At 42.5% G+C, this 16,999-nt stretch overlaps 1 protein-coding gene across 1 annotated transcript in view; it reads right to left on the bottom strand.

Moving 5' to 3' along the window:
• The window catches only part of fgfrl1a (fibroblast growth factor receptor like 1a), a 76,370-nt gene that overhangs the window by 30,639 nt on the left and 28,732 nt on the right, over positions 1-16,999 (bottom strand). The window contains exon 3 of the mRNA XM_017716171.2: positions 9,075-9,347. Coding sequence (XP_017571660.1) covers positions 9,075-9,347 — 273 coding nt within the window. The remainder of the gene's footprint in view (positions 1-9,074; positions 9,348-16,999) is intronic.

Raw genomic sequence — 16,999 nt, 5'->3', positions numbered from 1 at the left:
CGACCGATTCCACCGACGGACACTGCAAAACACGATCCTTCTGCGTGGATGAACCCTGTCGAGCGGTCAGGGCAAAACAGGCAACCTTAAGAAGCGGTGCGTTCACTGGATGTTCTTACAGGCCATACACTGTAAATTAAAAGTATAAGCGTGAACTTGTTTTTAAATTAAAAGCCAACATATCACTGCTGTCGAAACAAAACCTCGTAAGACCTTTTTTTTACCGCTTTCCAGTTTTTGACATCATTTGAAAGTGCATGGTGGCCTTTGCATTGTGTGTAACTTTCATGAAGGATGGACCAAAATAAATGTCCAAAAATGACTTGGAAAAAACTCTGGTTCCATTGACTTACACTGAAAGCAATGTATGTTTTTTTCCTTCTCCTGTAAAATGACCATTTTGGAGATACGAGGTTTTGCTCCGACAGCAGCGATATGTTTACTGACCTATAGTTTAACTCCAAAACTCCACTAATTTGCAATGATATCGTCAAACAAGCAGAGAGACGGCTTTCTTTTAAGTTCTCCTCTCGACCGATTCCAACAATGGACACTGCAAAACACGATCCTTCTGTGTGGATGAACCCTGTCGAGCGGTCAGGGCAGAACTGGCAACCTTAAAGCTGTGCCTTCACTCTACGCTACACCTGATCTGTAGTTTAACCAATCATTTGTCCCCAAAAGCTCCATTCATTTGCAGTGATATCGTCAAACATCGTATTTAGTGAAAACCTTCACAGTCTGTCACATTGACCAGCTTCTAATATTTACAAACCCCTAAGAGTTCATTAATGACTCAAGAGCATCTGAATGGAAGAATCAGGTGGATAAAACTACAGAATTAATAACCACTTGGTTGTGAACTATTTTGCAGACACACAAACCCTTTGGTTTTATATGTACATCTTATTCATTAAACAGCTATGTATGAGTTTGAATGCAGAAGAAAGAAGAGGAAATCGGGTCCACGGTACACCCTCACCCTCGCCCCAGCCACAGCCTGCTAATCATATAGGCTTCACCACAGCCAACAAAGCAGAAAGAGATATCCACTAAGGAAAGGAACCACTGATAAAGCCCACAGTCACGGAGCTGACAAGATCAGAATTCAGAGCATCCAAGGCTATCACCTCTTATCACTCGTTATCAAGTGTCTAGCCTAAAAAGAATCTTGCGAAGATAGACGAGAACCATATTTCAACCTAAGATACGTATACAGATCTACACAAAGGTGACCCGAACATTTTCTGTAACAATCGATGGACAAAATAGAACAAAAAACAAGCAGTTGTTCTGCAAAAATAGTTCTTTTCTAAGGCAAATGCAGCTTGAAAACTGCCAGCCTGACCACCTAAGGGCCTCCAACTCCAAAGGGAAACCCTGCATACAGATCACTAGATATTTCAAGCTCCAATGTTCCTGGTTCAAGATCACTACCAGATGTTGGCTGAGAAGCAGCTTCTAAGGCCCGAGCAAACTCCACAAATCACTATAAATCACCAGGCACTTCCCTGTAGCTTCCTACATGTCTCAATTCTGCAATCACTTCAAGTCACGTCTGCGCCGCCTTCACAAGTGAACAGTAAATCTTATCTCGTTTGCGTTGCTTTTTTCTCTCGGTAGTCAGTTTGTGCTGGCAAGGACCGACGAACGCAGCCTGAAACATTACATGCTGCACAGAATACAATCTCCTTTCTTTCCCTTTTTTTTGCCACACACTGTATAATGACCCACTGCTTCCGCTGGCCCCTCTCAAGGCTACCTTTCCTCTCATTAGTTTCGCCACTGACACAGAGTTTCCTTAAACCTTAGCCCCTCAGTTCACCAGTTAGCCTGAATAACCAGGCTGTAAATACATATGAATGCAGGATACAGGCATCAGTAAACAAATGAGGATACTTTGGCAGAACGGGGGAAAATAAATCTGTCAACGGATGCGGCGATAGCAGTCAATGAGTAAGTGTAGGGAGTGAGGGAGGAAACAGAAACAGAGCAGGCTTGGAAGACAGCGAGCAGGGGTATAGTTTAAGACCTATAAGGGGAAACCAGTGGTTCCCAGAGCCAGGCCTGCCACTGATGGATGGATGCTAATGTCTTTCCCATCTGGATCGAGGAAGGGCAAAGCTACTAATGAGTCCTATCAACACAAGTCTCCAGTCCTCCCTGGGGCCACCGATCACATAGCCACAGCACACAGGATGGACTGCACAGGCAGTTCCAGCATTAAGACGCAGGTTTTGGGTACAAGTGGGGGGAGGTGGGACTGAGGTTAATCCAAGTGATGAGTGGCGCTCAAAATGTTCGGAAGCTGAGGATTATGCCTAGATTAGGCTCTCGATCAGTGGCCTGCCAGTACTTGGACATTCCCCTTCAACCAATTTTTTTTTGCATCTTAATGACGATTCACAACTACAGCTCAACGATTAACAGACCATTATGTTTGCCGGTTTGACCGCAGCAAACAACCTGATACGTTGGATGCCCCCTCATACGTTGCGCAGTAGAAAGTGGTTATTTTGTTTCCATGGTATAGTTATGATGGAGATACTCTACTGCTTTCACACTGCACGATGCTACGGCTTCAACCACTCAAATATGGGAAAATCTGGTTAGTAACATTAGTAAATAACTTAATGCAAGTGTTGGAAAAAAGTTTGAAAATGGCAAATTAGGGATATGGAGCACTCATACTGTAATGCATGAGAAGACAGGACAGCAGATTAATCTCTTTGTTTGTACTCTGAACTCCAGCACAGTTTTTTTTGTTTGTTTGTTTGTTTTAAATGTGTTAGCAAGGGTATGCATGCATACAAGTGCATGTATCTATGTATATGGATGCATATACTAAAGCTATTGCAGATTTAGATTGTAGATTTATGGTGTTTATCTTTTGTTTCTGTCTTGTGTTGTGTCGGTTTTCCAACTTGGGGTGGGTGGAAGGCAGGGCGGAAGGCGGGGTGGAAGGTGGGGGGAGGAAAGATGGGGTGGAACGTGGGGGTGGAAGGGTGGGTGGAAGGCAGAGTGGAAGGCTGGGTGAATGGGGTGGATGGGTGGGTGGATGGGTGAGTGGATGGGTGGAGGGAGGGAGTTCAGGAAGGAAAGCGTTTATTTGTATCTGTTGTCATTGTACATTTGGTTTCTGTTTAGTATTGAAAAGTAAAAAAAAATGTTTACAATAAATAAATAAAAAGTGAACTTGGCTTCATCACATTGTGATTGTGAAAAGACTGTCCAAAATACTTGGAGCTGGTGGCAAAAGTGAACCTTGTGGTTCTGAACGTTGCATTAAAAGTCATCGCTCTCCCGCTGGTGCTTTCAAAAGAGGTGAGGAAGACGAGAGGCGGTAAAGCAAACGAACCAGCTCAATAACAACAAATGAAAACACTCCCAGGAATGCAGGATTGCTTCAGTTTTCTTCCTCCTTCGAAGGAGTGTCATTGTGCATCGCCGGGCCTGGCTTCTGTGCAGACACGAACAGAGGGGCTTTTGTGTGATCAAATATAATAAAGTGGAAAAGGAAAACTGTGAAAATATTTATCCGAATGAAAGTGTGGTTTTGCGAGAGAGGCGCTGGCAGAGAGACGGAGGGGGAGCCGTAATAAGAAAAAGGTGTCGATGTCCTTAGGCGAGCGAGAACCTGCGAATATTAAACAACAAAAGGCAGAGGTTCAGGTGGGTTCTGAACTAATTACAGACCACACACAGACCAGGAGGAAGGCATGGATCAATTTCCACTGTTCATGGCTCATCACTCGCAATCACTCACAAGTGAGTCAATAGTAGAAAATGTGGAAACACTTCACTTTTGATTACTTGTTGTGTTACTATATGCAGCTTTCAGAAATGCCACGGTGGAATAATAATAATAATAATAATAATAATAATAATAATGATAATAGATAACCTTTTAACTTCTGTAGTTATGAAATAACTTTCATCATTTTCAGATATTGATCCTCCTCAACCACACACACACACACACACACACACACACACACACACACACACACACACACACACACACACACACACACACAGGATGCACTATAATGGCAGCAACATTAACAACTGGCTGTTTTTCCTTTACATATCGCGGCTGTCAGAAGAAAACCTTGTATCTCCATTTTTGTCATTTTTCAGTTTTTCACATTATTTGAAAATACCTGTTTCTCTTTGCATTGTCTGTAAATTTCACGATGAATGGACCAAAAGAAACGGCCCAAAATGACTTGGAAAAAAGTCTGGTTCCATTGACTTACATTAAAAGTCAAGTAAGTTTTTTCCTTCTCCTGTAAAGTTACCGTTTTGGAGATGCGAGGTTTTGCTCCGACAGCAGCGATAGACAAAATGATCCTGATCGTACAACAACAGCTTCACACAAACACATACCCACAGTCCACTGCGGCTCATCTGGACAGGCTTGAGTTACACACAAAGGAAACGAGCCAACAAAGAGATTAGGGAACAAGACAGAGTTCAAGGACCCTGACTAACCGGCATGGCAAAGACAGTGGCGGCTCATCAAAGCCTCACTGGCACAACTTGGGCGCCCCAACGCAGCGGTTGCAGCTGCTTGGACTGAGGTCATCATGGCAGCTGCCCCCCAAAACCTCAGATCCATTAGGGGCGTTCGGGGGGCCGATTAACAGCCTCAAATGATGCATGCCTCTCTACATTCTTGCAGCCTTATGAGAGTTTTAGGCAGGAGTGTCTTGGAGGGCCTTAGTCCAGTAAAGTTTAGGGACTTCCCTGCACAAATGCACCTGATTGAATGTTACAAGCTTCAGTAACTTGAGGCCAGATTAATAATAAAAAATAAAGTCTGCTTTTACCCCCAGACTTACAAAACTACAGACTTACAAAAGCTATTCCTTAGAAAACTCCTTCAGGATTCTCTTCATTTCTTTCTTACTATTTCCCAATTCTAAGAATGAGTGCTGTTCCTGAAAAAAAGTTCTGCTTTTCTTCACCTCACACTTGTCTGACCGTTGACAATGTAAGTGTCTAAAAATGTTCTTATAATGCTTTAGACAGGCAAGTGGTCAAAGAGACTGATAAAGATGTTCTTAAGGGAATATTTTGGCAAAAAATCAATTCTGTGGAATTTTCCACTCCCCCCAGATAGTCAATTAGCCAAGACCTGTGTAAAGTCCAAACTTTGCTTCTTTAATTTTAAACTAGAGCTTCTGCACTACAATAGCTAACAAACACGAAGTCAGCAGTCAAACTGTTTCTGTAGATACTTGCTCACATCCTAGTCTTCATTAAGGTCAGAAAGACTTTAAAAAGTAGTTTAAGGACAGAGTATGATCTACTGTTAATGCAGCAAGGAGTCATTTAGACGATAAGTGCTGCAATGAAATATGGTTTCCCTTTGTGTGCACAGATCACATGGGCATACGGCCTATTTGACTACAGATCATGGTCAAAATTTCTGCTGTTTCTTTTTAAAAATGACCATTATTCTTACATTTTTAAACTGAATATACATTGAGGGCTTCACAATATGCAGTGTATACATACACACACACACACACACACACACACACACATATATATCGCTGCTGTCAGAAGAAAATCTTTTTCATTTTTGTCATTTTTCAGTTTGTGACACAGTTTGAAAACACCTGTCGCCCTTTACGTTGTGTGTGAATTTCATGATGAATGGACCAAAAGAAACGGCCCAAAGTGACTTGGGGATAAATTCTGGTTCCACTGACTTCCATTAAACAAACAGCAGGTTTTTTCCTTCTCCTGTAAAGTTAGCATTTTGGAGACACGATGTTTTCTATCAACAGCGATATATATCATTTTTTTATTTATTTAAATTTGAATACAGGGGTTGCAAAATAGGCAACCCCTAAGCTCGTATTCTAAGTGTCTGAAACAAACAATACCTTGCTTTGTAGAGTTGTTAACAGCTACTGATTTGCACCTCTATTCTACTGCAGAGTCCACCTCTATTTGGTTGTGGATTCCACAGTTTGCTGGAAGTGACTGAGCCACGCTGGATTCTTTGAAACCCCTGGTTTCAGCTACAGCCTACTTACAGAATTAAAGTGTGTTAAGTGTGTTCATGATTGTTATCTTCGTTTGGCTTCCTCCCTTTGACTCTGTTCCTGTCAAAATAAAAACAGCTTTTGTGCCTTAATAGATGGTTGTTGGGAACAGTACTGCAATTGAATTGACTCATTACCCGAAAATGCCTCTTGTTCCGCCACATGTAAAAAGTGCAGTGGAATGGACATCATGTAGAATGTGGCGGAAAAAAAGTTTCTAAACTGAGGCAAAAAGCTGTAAAAAAACTGTAAAATACATATTTCCACAGAGGGTACTTTTAAACGGTCAGCACTCTGCTCTGTGCAAAGGAACGCGCATATGGAGGCCAAGACTGCTAATGACCTACTGTACGGCACAACACAGTCTATTCACTACTGAGGATGTGCTCAATCCTCTTAATGCAGTCTCTTTGTCTTGTATTACACAGGACTCATTTGGGAAGAAAATAAAAGGATAATTAACTCAGCCCGGCTAATATAAACCTGACCCTGAAAGAGGCACAGTGCGGGTGTCCATTTAGACTTGGCACTGTTTTCGACGGACATTTCTTTATGCGAATTTATCCCGCTTCTTTTCACATTCAGCCCTCGAATTAAAGACGTGTCAGGCCAGGCCAGATCAGTAATCACAACACAGTTCCGAATTATTACACTTTTCCTCCATCCTTTGTTTATTTGTTTTTAATTTGCTGGCTATTAAAGAGGTCTGAAAATGGCCTCAGCTACAACACAAAGGCTCAAGGCTTTAAAACCTGCAGTCTAACTCAAAGCCCTCTGATCAGGGATCAGGGTTCACGTCCTTAAGATTTGTGAGAGGGGGCTCATGGGATCACAAGACTTGCCCAGCACCCCTCCCCCTGGCATGAGCGGACAGATCTCCGCAGGGAACCTAGCCAAATTAGGCCCTGATTAATTGGGCAGTCAGCCAACGTGCTCATGCGGCACTCTTCGCTTCTGCCCACAGCGGAGAAAGCCACATCCAGTGGATGTCACACCTGAGCAAAGCCCCTCAAACCCCCCATAATGATTAGAGAGAAGCGGATGAGGGTTTCTACTGTTAATCGATCCCATTTCGCAGGATGAAAAGGCGCTTTATGATGAGAAACTACAGGCCTTCAAGCATATTTAATTTTTTCCTAAAAGCAAGGCTTACACACATGCACAATCAGAGGAGATGCTGGGGTGTACAAGCAAAGTAGAGAAACATTTCAAAGTTTGGACTCACTTCCTTACAGAAGGGCTTTTCTTATTTTTACTGCTCTCCACATTTTATAGTAACAGTGAAAACCACTTTGCAGTTTTAAAATAATCGTGGTACTTCTCTCAAGCTGCTTCACGGCGAATCATCTTCCCGAAGCGCCTTCAAGACGTTTGGTTTTTGGAATAAATGTATTTGGCCGCTTCTATAAATATGCGCTAATGCTTGAGATCAAAATGTTGTTAAGACTGAAATACATTGGGCTACTCTAATGCACTGGCGCCTGATTGAAGTGTGAGTGAAAGGGGGATGGGGGGGTAACCATTTACTTCAATTTTAGTTCAAAATTAGTTGCAGACGAGGGAAGACCATTTCTACCAGACAGGGAAGAAAAACAATCACCCTTCTAACTTGACTTCTTAAATAATATTCATGAGTTATTTTCACAAAATGTGGAATTACGTTCTTGAAAATGATTTACTTATTTTCTTAAACTTATTTCAGCACAGCAAGTCTGAATCATTCAAAATCTTGAGATAATAAGTCAAATGTGTGAGAAAATAAGGCTTTATTTTGAGGCATTAACCAAGAACTTTACAAAATAAGGTCTTATTTTGGCATCATGTGCAGAAACTTTGAGAAAACAATTATTTTGACATAATAAGACACAATTTTGAGAAAGTCATTACTGATTTAGAAAGTCATACTTTCAACATAATACATAAAAATGTTGACATTTTGTTGCCAGAAACTGCCAATTTATTTACATATTTACTTAAATGTATTATTTTGACCTGGCATCTCTAAATTTTGTTGAAATAATTTGAAATCTTGACATAATAAGTCAAATATTTGAGCAAAAAAGGCTTTATTTTGAGGTACTAATCCAAAATCTTTACAAAATGAGCTATTATTTTGGTATTATATGAAGAATTTCTGAGAAAACAATTATTGTGACATAAGAAACAATTTTGAGAAAGTTTACTGTGATTAAAAAGTCATACATTCAACATAACCTATAAAAATGTTCATATTTTATTGCCAGAAACTGCCGGCATGAATGAGTGACAACAAACTTTCAAAAGGGAAAGCTTTGTTTTATGTAAGGACAATAAAGTAACCCAAAAAATAGCATTTTACACTCATGAATTTATACCATCCATTCATCCATCCATCCTCCACCGCTTATCTGAAACCGGGTCGCGGGGGCAGCAGCCTAAGCAAAGAGGCCCAGGCCTCCCTCTCCCCTGCCACCTCCTCCAGCTCTTCCGGAGTGATGCCGAGGCGTTCGCAATACAGTCGAGAGATATAATCCCTCCAACGTGTCCTGGGTCTTCCCTGGGGTCTCCTCCCCGTCGGACATGTCTGGAACACCTCCCTAGGGAGGCGTCCAGAGGCCATCCTTACCAGATGCCCGAACCACCTCAACTGGCTTCTCTCAACGTGGAGGAGCAGCAGCTCTACTCCGAGCCTCTTCCGAATCGCCAAGCTTCTCACCCTGCCTCTAAGGGAGAGCCCGGCGACCCCGCAGAGAAAGCTCATTTCGGCCGCTTGTATCCGCGATCTCTACCCAAAGCTTGTGACCAGAGGTGAGAGTATATTATGCTAAAAGTCAAATTCTGGTATGAGTAAAAGCAGAAGAGCACCCACTGCATTGACCCCACTGCTCAAGAACCTGTGCTGTATTGTAGCATCATGTTCAGTGGTCTTTAATAATTGCCGTTCATTACTTATCAAAGCAGATAAAGACCATGATATCAGTTTCCTATTTACCTTTATATGAACTAGTCATGCATACATGCTATGAGCAGACTCACCGATTACAATGAGGGTATAGTTGATGTTGACGCTGCCAAAGCCATTAGTGGCCTTGCAGATAAAGGTACCGGCATCGTCAGCCTCCACCTCTTTGATGCGTAGAGCGTTCTGGAGGACCCTGAAACGCATCCAGCCGCTGTGGATGTTGCGTCCATCTTTGGTCCACATGATGAGGGGCGGTGGGTCGCCTTCGACAGGACACTGGAGCTTCATGGTGCGTCCAATCCGCACCGCCTGCCGATGGGCTACCTTCGCCGAAACACGTGGAGGACCTGTGGAAATGTTGAACAGTTATTTCAAATCGTTTATTATTCATAGACAATGATCTACACTCAACGGCCACTTTATTAGGTAACCTTGTTCAGTTGCTTGTTAACACAAATAGCTAATCAGCCAATCACACGGCCTCAACTCAGTGCATGTAGGCATGTAGAGGTGGTCAAGACAACTTGCTGAAGTGCAGACCGAGCATCAGAACGGGGAAGAAAGGGGATTTAAGGCACTCTGAACGTGGCGTGGTTGTTGGTGCCAGACGGGCTGGTCTGAGTATTTCAGAAACTGCTGATCTACTGGGATTTTCACACACAACCATCTCTAGGGTTTACAGAGAACGGTCCGAAAAAGAGGAAATATCCAGTGAGCGGTCAGTTGTGTGGACGAAAACGCCTTGTTGGTGTGAGAGGTCATAGGAGAATGGGCAGACTGGTTCCAGATGATAGAAAGGCAACAGGAACTCAAATAACCAACCAGAATCTCTGAGGAACGTTTCCAACACCTTGTTGAAAATATGCCACGAAGAATTAAGGCAGTTATGAAGGCAAAAGGGGGTCCAGCCTTTTACTAGCAAGTAATAAACCTAATAAAGTGGCCGGTGAGTGTATATTGACCGTTTCTGATAAAAGGCACCAGCTGATTTGTTTCTGTTCTGAAAACCGCCTATAAAAGCCCTTTTAGGTTATTTTTGACAGATGTGACTAAAGCGAGAAAGTCAGTGATGTGGTTTAACATAAAGATCCAGGTCTATAATTTCAAAGTCACGCTTGTTTTCCTATTTGTACACATGAAATTTAGCCTTATGCATACAGCGAACTGAGATAGCAGCAGCACTTCAAGGTTTCAGGCTAAGCTTAGCTTTAAGCAACCTTGGCCCAGCTCAGTGGAGAGAGGCTTCCCCCAGCCCACGCACAGCCTTGCTCACTCCCTGTTAAGAGACTGGAGGCAGGAAATTGATAGTGTCACTGTTTATGTCTGCAGGGAAATTGTAACCACAGTCCCTTGTCAGCAAGCCATGTCTGCCTGGCTTGCTGCGCTACCGCGTCGGCCCTGGCGGCATTGTTTCGGCACTCTCCCGGCTGGTGGCTCCTCCAAAGTTCAAAACCTGTGAACACTGTCCACCCTCGCTTTTAAAGGCTGCTTACACAAGTCAGATTGGATCCATCTGACTGCCACGAAAAGGCTCTGGAAAGCCTCTCAGGGCGAGATTTTGACTGAGGCCATGATTTGCACGCAAGCCTTGATTTGGAAGATTCTGTTACGTGCCTTCAGTGCATAATTGCAGACATCCACTGGGATTAATGGGCAGGACAGATTGTTTGATCTTTTTGCCAGACGCATATTGCACACGTAATAATTCCCAAATCTTTTTCAACAAATTAAACAGAGAATATGAAGAACTGGAAAACACAGGATTTTAATGATAGTTGTCAACATTGAGGGCCCAACGTACTAAAACCTTCTGTGCCAATTTCAAGTGCAATTTCAATCAGACCCATTCTTCCCCATCCATGATCTACACATAAAGCCTAAAATGCACAGTTGCAGCCTAAACAGTTCATGCATATGAATCTGAATCTCATGTTAAATCACAGGTTTATCTCATGCTAAATCTTAGGTTTATTTTATCCATCTGCACATGTGGACAACTTACTGTACTGTACATATTTCACTTTCTGTACCACATCTTGCACATCTGGCACATCTGGACACTCCACACCTGGACAATTTCAGTACCGATATTTACACATTTATTCAGTATTGCCATTTTATGCCGTTACCTGTGCCTCCTCGTACTGTCACTATTGCACTGCACTATTTTTCTACATGTAAATAATAATAATTCTTACAATTACTACGCTGTGTTGTCTGACTGCTAGTGGCTGCTCAATGTCCTACGGGGTGGATGGATGGATGGGGAGAAAGAGAGAAAGGAGAAAGAAAGAAAGACAGAGAGAGAGAGAGAGAGAGAGAGAGAGAGAGAAAGAGAGAGAGAGAGAAAGAGAGAGAGAGAGAGAGAGACAGAGAGAGAGAAAGAAAAAAGAAAGAAAAGAAAGAGAAAGAAAGAAAGAAATAAAGAGAAAGAAAGAGACAGAGAGAAAAAAGAAAGAAAGAGAGAGAGAGAGAGAGAGAGAGAAAGAGAGAGAAAGGGAGGTAGAGAGAGAGAGACAAAGAAAGAGAGAAAGAAAGAGAAAGAGAGAGAAAGAGACAGAGAGGGAAAGAAAGAAAGAGAGAGAGAGGGAAAGAAAGAAAGAGAGAGAAAGAAAGAAAGAAAGAAAGAAAGAGAGAGAGAGAAAGAAAGAAAGAAAGAAAGAAAGAAAGAAAGAAAGAAAGAAAGAGAAAGAGAGAAAGAGAGGGAAAGAAAGAAAGAGAGAGAGAGATAGAATGAAAGAAAGAAAGAAAGAAAGAAAGAAAGAAAGAAAGAAAGAGAAAGAGAGAAAGAGAGGGAAAGAAAGAAAGAGAGAGAGATAGAAAGAAAGAGAGAGAGAGAGAGAGAGAGAGAGAGAGAGAGAGAGAGAGAGAGAAAGTTCTCTATCTATCAATCTTTCAGGGAAGGCTGCATAACGCGTGGGAGGATCAAGCGAAAAGGTGAAGGTGCTACACGTTCAGTGGCCATTCCGCTTAAATGAATGAAGTTGTAGCAAATTGCTGTGGCTTGTTTGGAACAGCACTTTTCTCTGCACCTCTTTCTGCAGGCCTATTAATGGTCTTTTTGCCAGCGAAATGGAAATTGGATTGTATATCTTTAAATAATATAAGCAAATGAAACATTTCTCTCAGTGCTGAGCTGCTAGTGAGCAACGAGGGGTGAAAGAGCGGGGTGAGAACAACATGCTGTGAAAACAAAACACTCCACTCTACAAAGGAAGGTGAGCAGAGATCAAATGGACAGCACTACTGCAGCTTTGTTGATACAAAACATTATGCTACACTGCCCCAATAAATAATAGTATAAGTATATCATGGTGAAAATCCAGTTCATTCTGTTTTGTAAACACTACATACTGTATTTTTATGAAGATATATTTCATATATAAGCATTAAAAAAACAGCGCATAGTTCAGGTAAGCAACGTCCAAAACAGGCAGAAATGACTATTTACGGCTACTGTGAAAAAGGGTTAACACTCTATTCCATGATGTTGCCTCAAGGCAACAAACTCATTTTCCTCACTTTACAATAATACTATGTTTATTATAATATAATTCATTGAATACATATTTAAAGACAGTAATATGGTTAACAAATAAAAGGCACAGTTTGAGTAAGTCAATGAAAAGCATGTTCTTGGTCATCAGTCTCTTAGCGGGCACCTTTAAACCTCTTTAACACTCAGTATCAATTTTTTTGTTATGAGAATTTGCAGAAATAGGTTTGTTGCCTAGAAGCAACACTTGGATTGGATTTAGCCAATCACAAGCCAGGTTTCACCACTTCAGGGAACATGGCTTGAATTAATTTCTTCCCATTGTCACACAATGTTGCCTCAAGGCAACGTACTCCAAAAAGTCCCCTGCACACGTTATCATCATTATTTTTAAATGTTTCTGAATGTAATAATTAGGACAGATTATAACCATAATATGTAATGTAATAATCAAATATAATTAAATTGTCAAGGACCATTTTATGCAAGAAAGAGGAGTTTTTAAATTGCCCTAATAATGCATGCATTAGAGGCTTAACAACAGCAGCAGACACAGTGGTTAGACGAGGGCACGAGTCGCACCAAGGCACAATTTGGGCTGTGAGTACACTTGTAAGTACATCTAGCCCTGAATCTAAACTGAAAAAGGCATAAGTACTGTCATCTCAAGCAACGTGTCATCAACAGCGCACAAAATTACTGACATCAACCTCCAGAATCTAAACACAACCACTGCCAACAATGAAAAAAGACTGCAGGACTTGTGGTGACATAAGAAAGGTGCAGCTACAGGTATCAAGCCTGACAACACCCCACTACCGTTTCTCACAGGAGGAAGTGGGTAGCTGACATTTTGACAGATGGCGGCTCAGAGTGTGAAAAAGAAATTAGTCACAGGCAGGAATCGGCCATAGTCCCTCTCCTTTCCTCTCTCTCTCTCTCTCTCTCTCTCTCTCTGCTGCTCTCGCTGCAAATGGCTTTCTCATCAGACGTAAACCTCAAGTAAAACCTTCCCGGTGAGCCGCTCTCACAGATTGAAATCTCATTTTCCCTGGAAGGCCATACGCCCACTCTTTGGGCAGATTTACGAGCATCCTGCTCCCGGCCTTCTGTTCGGGAGAGGCCTGTGGGTCAGGCCCAAAGGCTTCTCCTCCGTGCTGGGGCCTGGGGGCTGACAGCACGGCGCGTTTCACAGATCAGAGGTGCACAGGCGAAAACAAAGGCCCCACACTTTCACAAGCTGCTCTCGGTTCTGTTTGGCAGTTAATGGACAAACCAGCGCGCAACATTTTGGAGCCGAGTGTACTGGAGAGCTGGCTAAAAGTCTTCTCTTTCTCCACAAAAGGAATGTGAGACAGAAATGACAAAGTGTTTGAGACAGGATGAGGATTTTTACAGTGCCAAGGTAAATCAAGTGAAACAATGGGTGTAGAGGGGACCAGACAAATAAGATTCAAACCCCAAAACCAAAGAAATGCTGTGCGTCCTTATAAATGTGCAGGAGTGTCTGTGAGAGAGCAAATGTGGAGAAGGAATTAAGGTTAAGCAGGGAGGGGGCTGACTCTTTTAAAGGCGGTCTGTTTTGTCCATTTAACCTAAACACATTCCCCTCTGCTGCAGATGACTGCACCACAGCGCAATACCATAAGCAGGCGAATCCTTTCCATTCGGCCCTGCGCACTGGAGATCTGCCTTAAAGCCGCAGCCTCCCATATCTCCCTTTGCCTTTTACGGCCTGCTGGCTTAAGGTAGCCAAACATGCATGCCTGGAATGTCCACTAATGACAGGAAAAAAGAAAGGCCAGGATTCAGCATGAGGTCAATGCAAGTAGCATTCCACCAAAGGCACCCTTTTAACTCTTGACCAGGGACCAAAGTGAAAGAGCTTTCTGCCAGTAACTTTCTCTGAAGCCCTTAAGAGCAATATCTGTGATTGCTGTAACAAGAGTTTTCCCTTAAGAGTCAGTATCTAGCCTTGAGCCAGCGAGATAGGGCCCTTTGGTCTTAAGGAAGGCCAGCAAAAAATATTTTCGTTGGCGAAATCGGGAGCGCAGGAGAGATTCCGGAACGCACGAATGCCTTTGATTATACTTTCCTTAAGCTGGTCTGAGCTGAGAAAGTGCCAGTTTTTCCACCTCCAGGAAGAGGCCAGTGACGAAGAAGGATAACCTTCACCCTGCTTCAACTTCCTCAGTCTCGCAGTCATCCGTTTGGGAAAACTTGTGCTGCTTGGCACCGTCGCAACGCCAGTGCCAACGCAAACCTAACAAGGCCCAAATGTGCAAAAGAAAGAGTAATAACAACAGCTCCTTATTTATACTTTGCTTTAGGCACATAACTTAACAGACGTAGGGCAATTCACTTTTTTTGGTGAACTACTCAACTCTTTCTGACGTGACATGCCAAGACATCACAGTGTGTATGGCTAAGGTTACACGCTTGAAGTATCGTGTTCAAGTAGAAGCAATTACACTGGATTAATACGGTTTTGAAGGATGGTGTGCGGCCGGGCAAAAATGTAAACAGCGTGTAAACAAATTCCAGTTTTTATGATTTATGATACCAAGTCCAACCAGCTGGCTTGGCCTTGAATCCCAGCTATGATTTCCCAGGCTGACACAATGGGGGTGGAATTACATGCGCTCGCTTACATCTACAGCCCCGTACAAACTGAAAGTTGAAATGCGCAAGTCAGTGGGGACAAACCACCTTCCCGTTTCCCAGTATAATTGTTTCCTTAATGCCCATCCAATTGCTTTGTCCTGAGAATTTCCACAAGCCATAAATACAAGCGTACCTCAGGCACTGGCAGGTTCGAGCAACTAGCTGCATCAGAAACACCCCTGTTCCTCGAGCTCTGGATACTCCAAATTGTTTACCGAAGTGGGCCAAAAATGGAGAGATGCCAACGTGAGGCGGACGAAAAACAAAAAGTCTCCTAAAAAGTCTACAAGACCGAGTGTGGGACTCCCCCGGGGAGTCCTGGAAAGAGAGGTTTTGTGGGATGGCTCATGTTGCCACCGTGAGATGCCCTGGGCCAACAGCTACATGCTGCATCCCAAACAGACCACCAAGGCAAGCGCGGAGCTTTCTCTCTCCAGAATGGAGCCTTTCATACAGACGGTGTCGGACAGGGTCAATGCTGCAACAGTTCTAGAGGACGTAATGTGTGTTTAATACAACCACAAAGACTCTATTTCAAATAAATACACAGCACTGGAGAACAAAACTGGTCATTACAATGAGAGGGACCGGTTATTGTTTATGGAGGAATTGAGACATCTATGAATCTGCCACACAAAAATGAACAGCACAGTGAACCGTAACCATTTTGCCTGTGGAGTTCAGAACTCGTGGCCCATGTATTATTATGTATGAAGTATAATGTATTATTATGGTCAAAATGATCATTATTCTACCTTTCCACAATCGACAACTAGTTGTATTTTTGGTCAGTATACAATACTCAAAAGAAGACTTGGGACTCTCTGAATACAATTCATGTCTTGTTTATTTATTACTTTCCAACCTAAACATTCATTTGCACCCATCAGAAAAGTTAAAACAAACAGAAGTAATGACTAGGTTAAATAAACGAAACTCAAAATGATGCATTTGGTGTGAAAAAGAGGGAAAAACGTGAGTGTATGGTTCCTTTATTTTATTCAGGTTAGTATTTTGTTGTACATCTTTTTATCTTTGTTCTATATTCTTCTATCTTCTATAGCTTAAAGCTAGAATGTTCTAGCTGTTCACAGAGCAGGTAAAAGTGGCCCTAATCTGTGTGTCGGTGTGAACAGCAAAACACACCGAATCTGATATTTTCAATTCCGATTCGAGACGCTTTCTTATGTGGCACTGAAATCCGGCACTTTACGTCAATCCAACTTGACATTCGTCAGAATTTTGCGCTGCTGAGACTCAAACTTTTGGTTAAATTACCAAAAAATTAGGAGAGACTTATCCAAAGCCCCTCCGTGTTCGGAGAGATTTAGAGAGAAACGTCTGAAGCAGCCGCAAGAGAACGAGGCTGCAGCGTCAAAGAACCGTTAAAAGTGTGAAAGCAAAGTTTAAAGAATTGGAGAACACAAAGCAAAGAAGTGACCGCGCCCTTTTTATGGCTCAAACACATTCTGGGTGATGAACGATAGTTGTCACTCAGTGAAAGTGCTGGTGAAGATGAAGATGATTCTCCGGGAGCGACTGGCGTTGCTTGGCAGTTGTGACTGTTTACCTCTGGATGAGCCACATGAAGCTCTGTTCTTCTGCGCATGAGGGTCAGTTTAGGAGTTGATTTGTTCAGACTGCAGCTGCATAAAGATCACTTTTAAAAGATATCATGAACAGCCAAAAAAAAACTGGCTTTGGCGAGAAAATCAGATTTGGGCCACTTTTAACCACAATTTGGTGACCCCTCTGGTGGAAATGTGTAACTGCACACAAGACACAGAAGGAGGTAACATACTTCACATCATTGCCCTGAAAAGTATTTAAAGAGACCTC

This window comes from Pygocentrus nattereri, chromosome 8 (genome assembly GCF_015220715.1).
Source record: "Pygocentrus nattereri isolate fPygNat1 chromosome 8, fPygNat1.pri, whole genome shotgun sequence".
Taxonomy (NCBI): domain Eukaryota; kingdom Metazoa; phylum Chordata; class Actinopteri; order Characiformes; family Serrasalmidae; genus Pygocentrus; species Pygocentrus nattereri.
The sequence above is the reverse complement of the archived record's forward strand: the minus strand, read 5'-3'. Positions and strand labels throughout refer to the sequence as shown.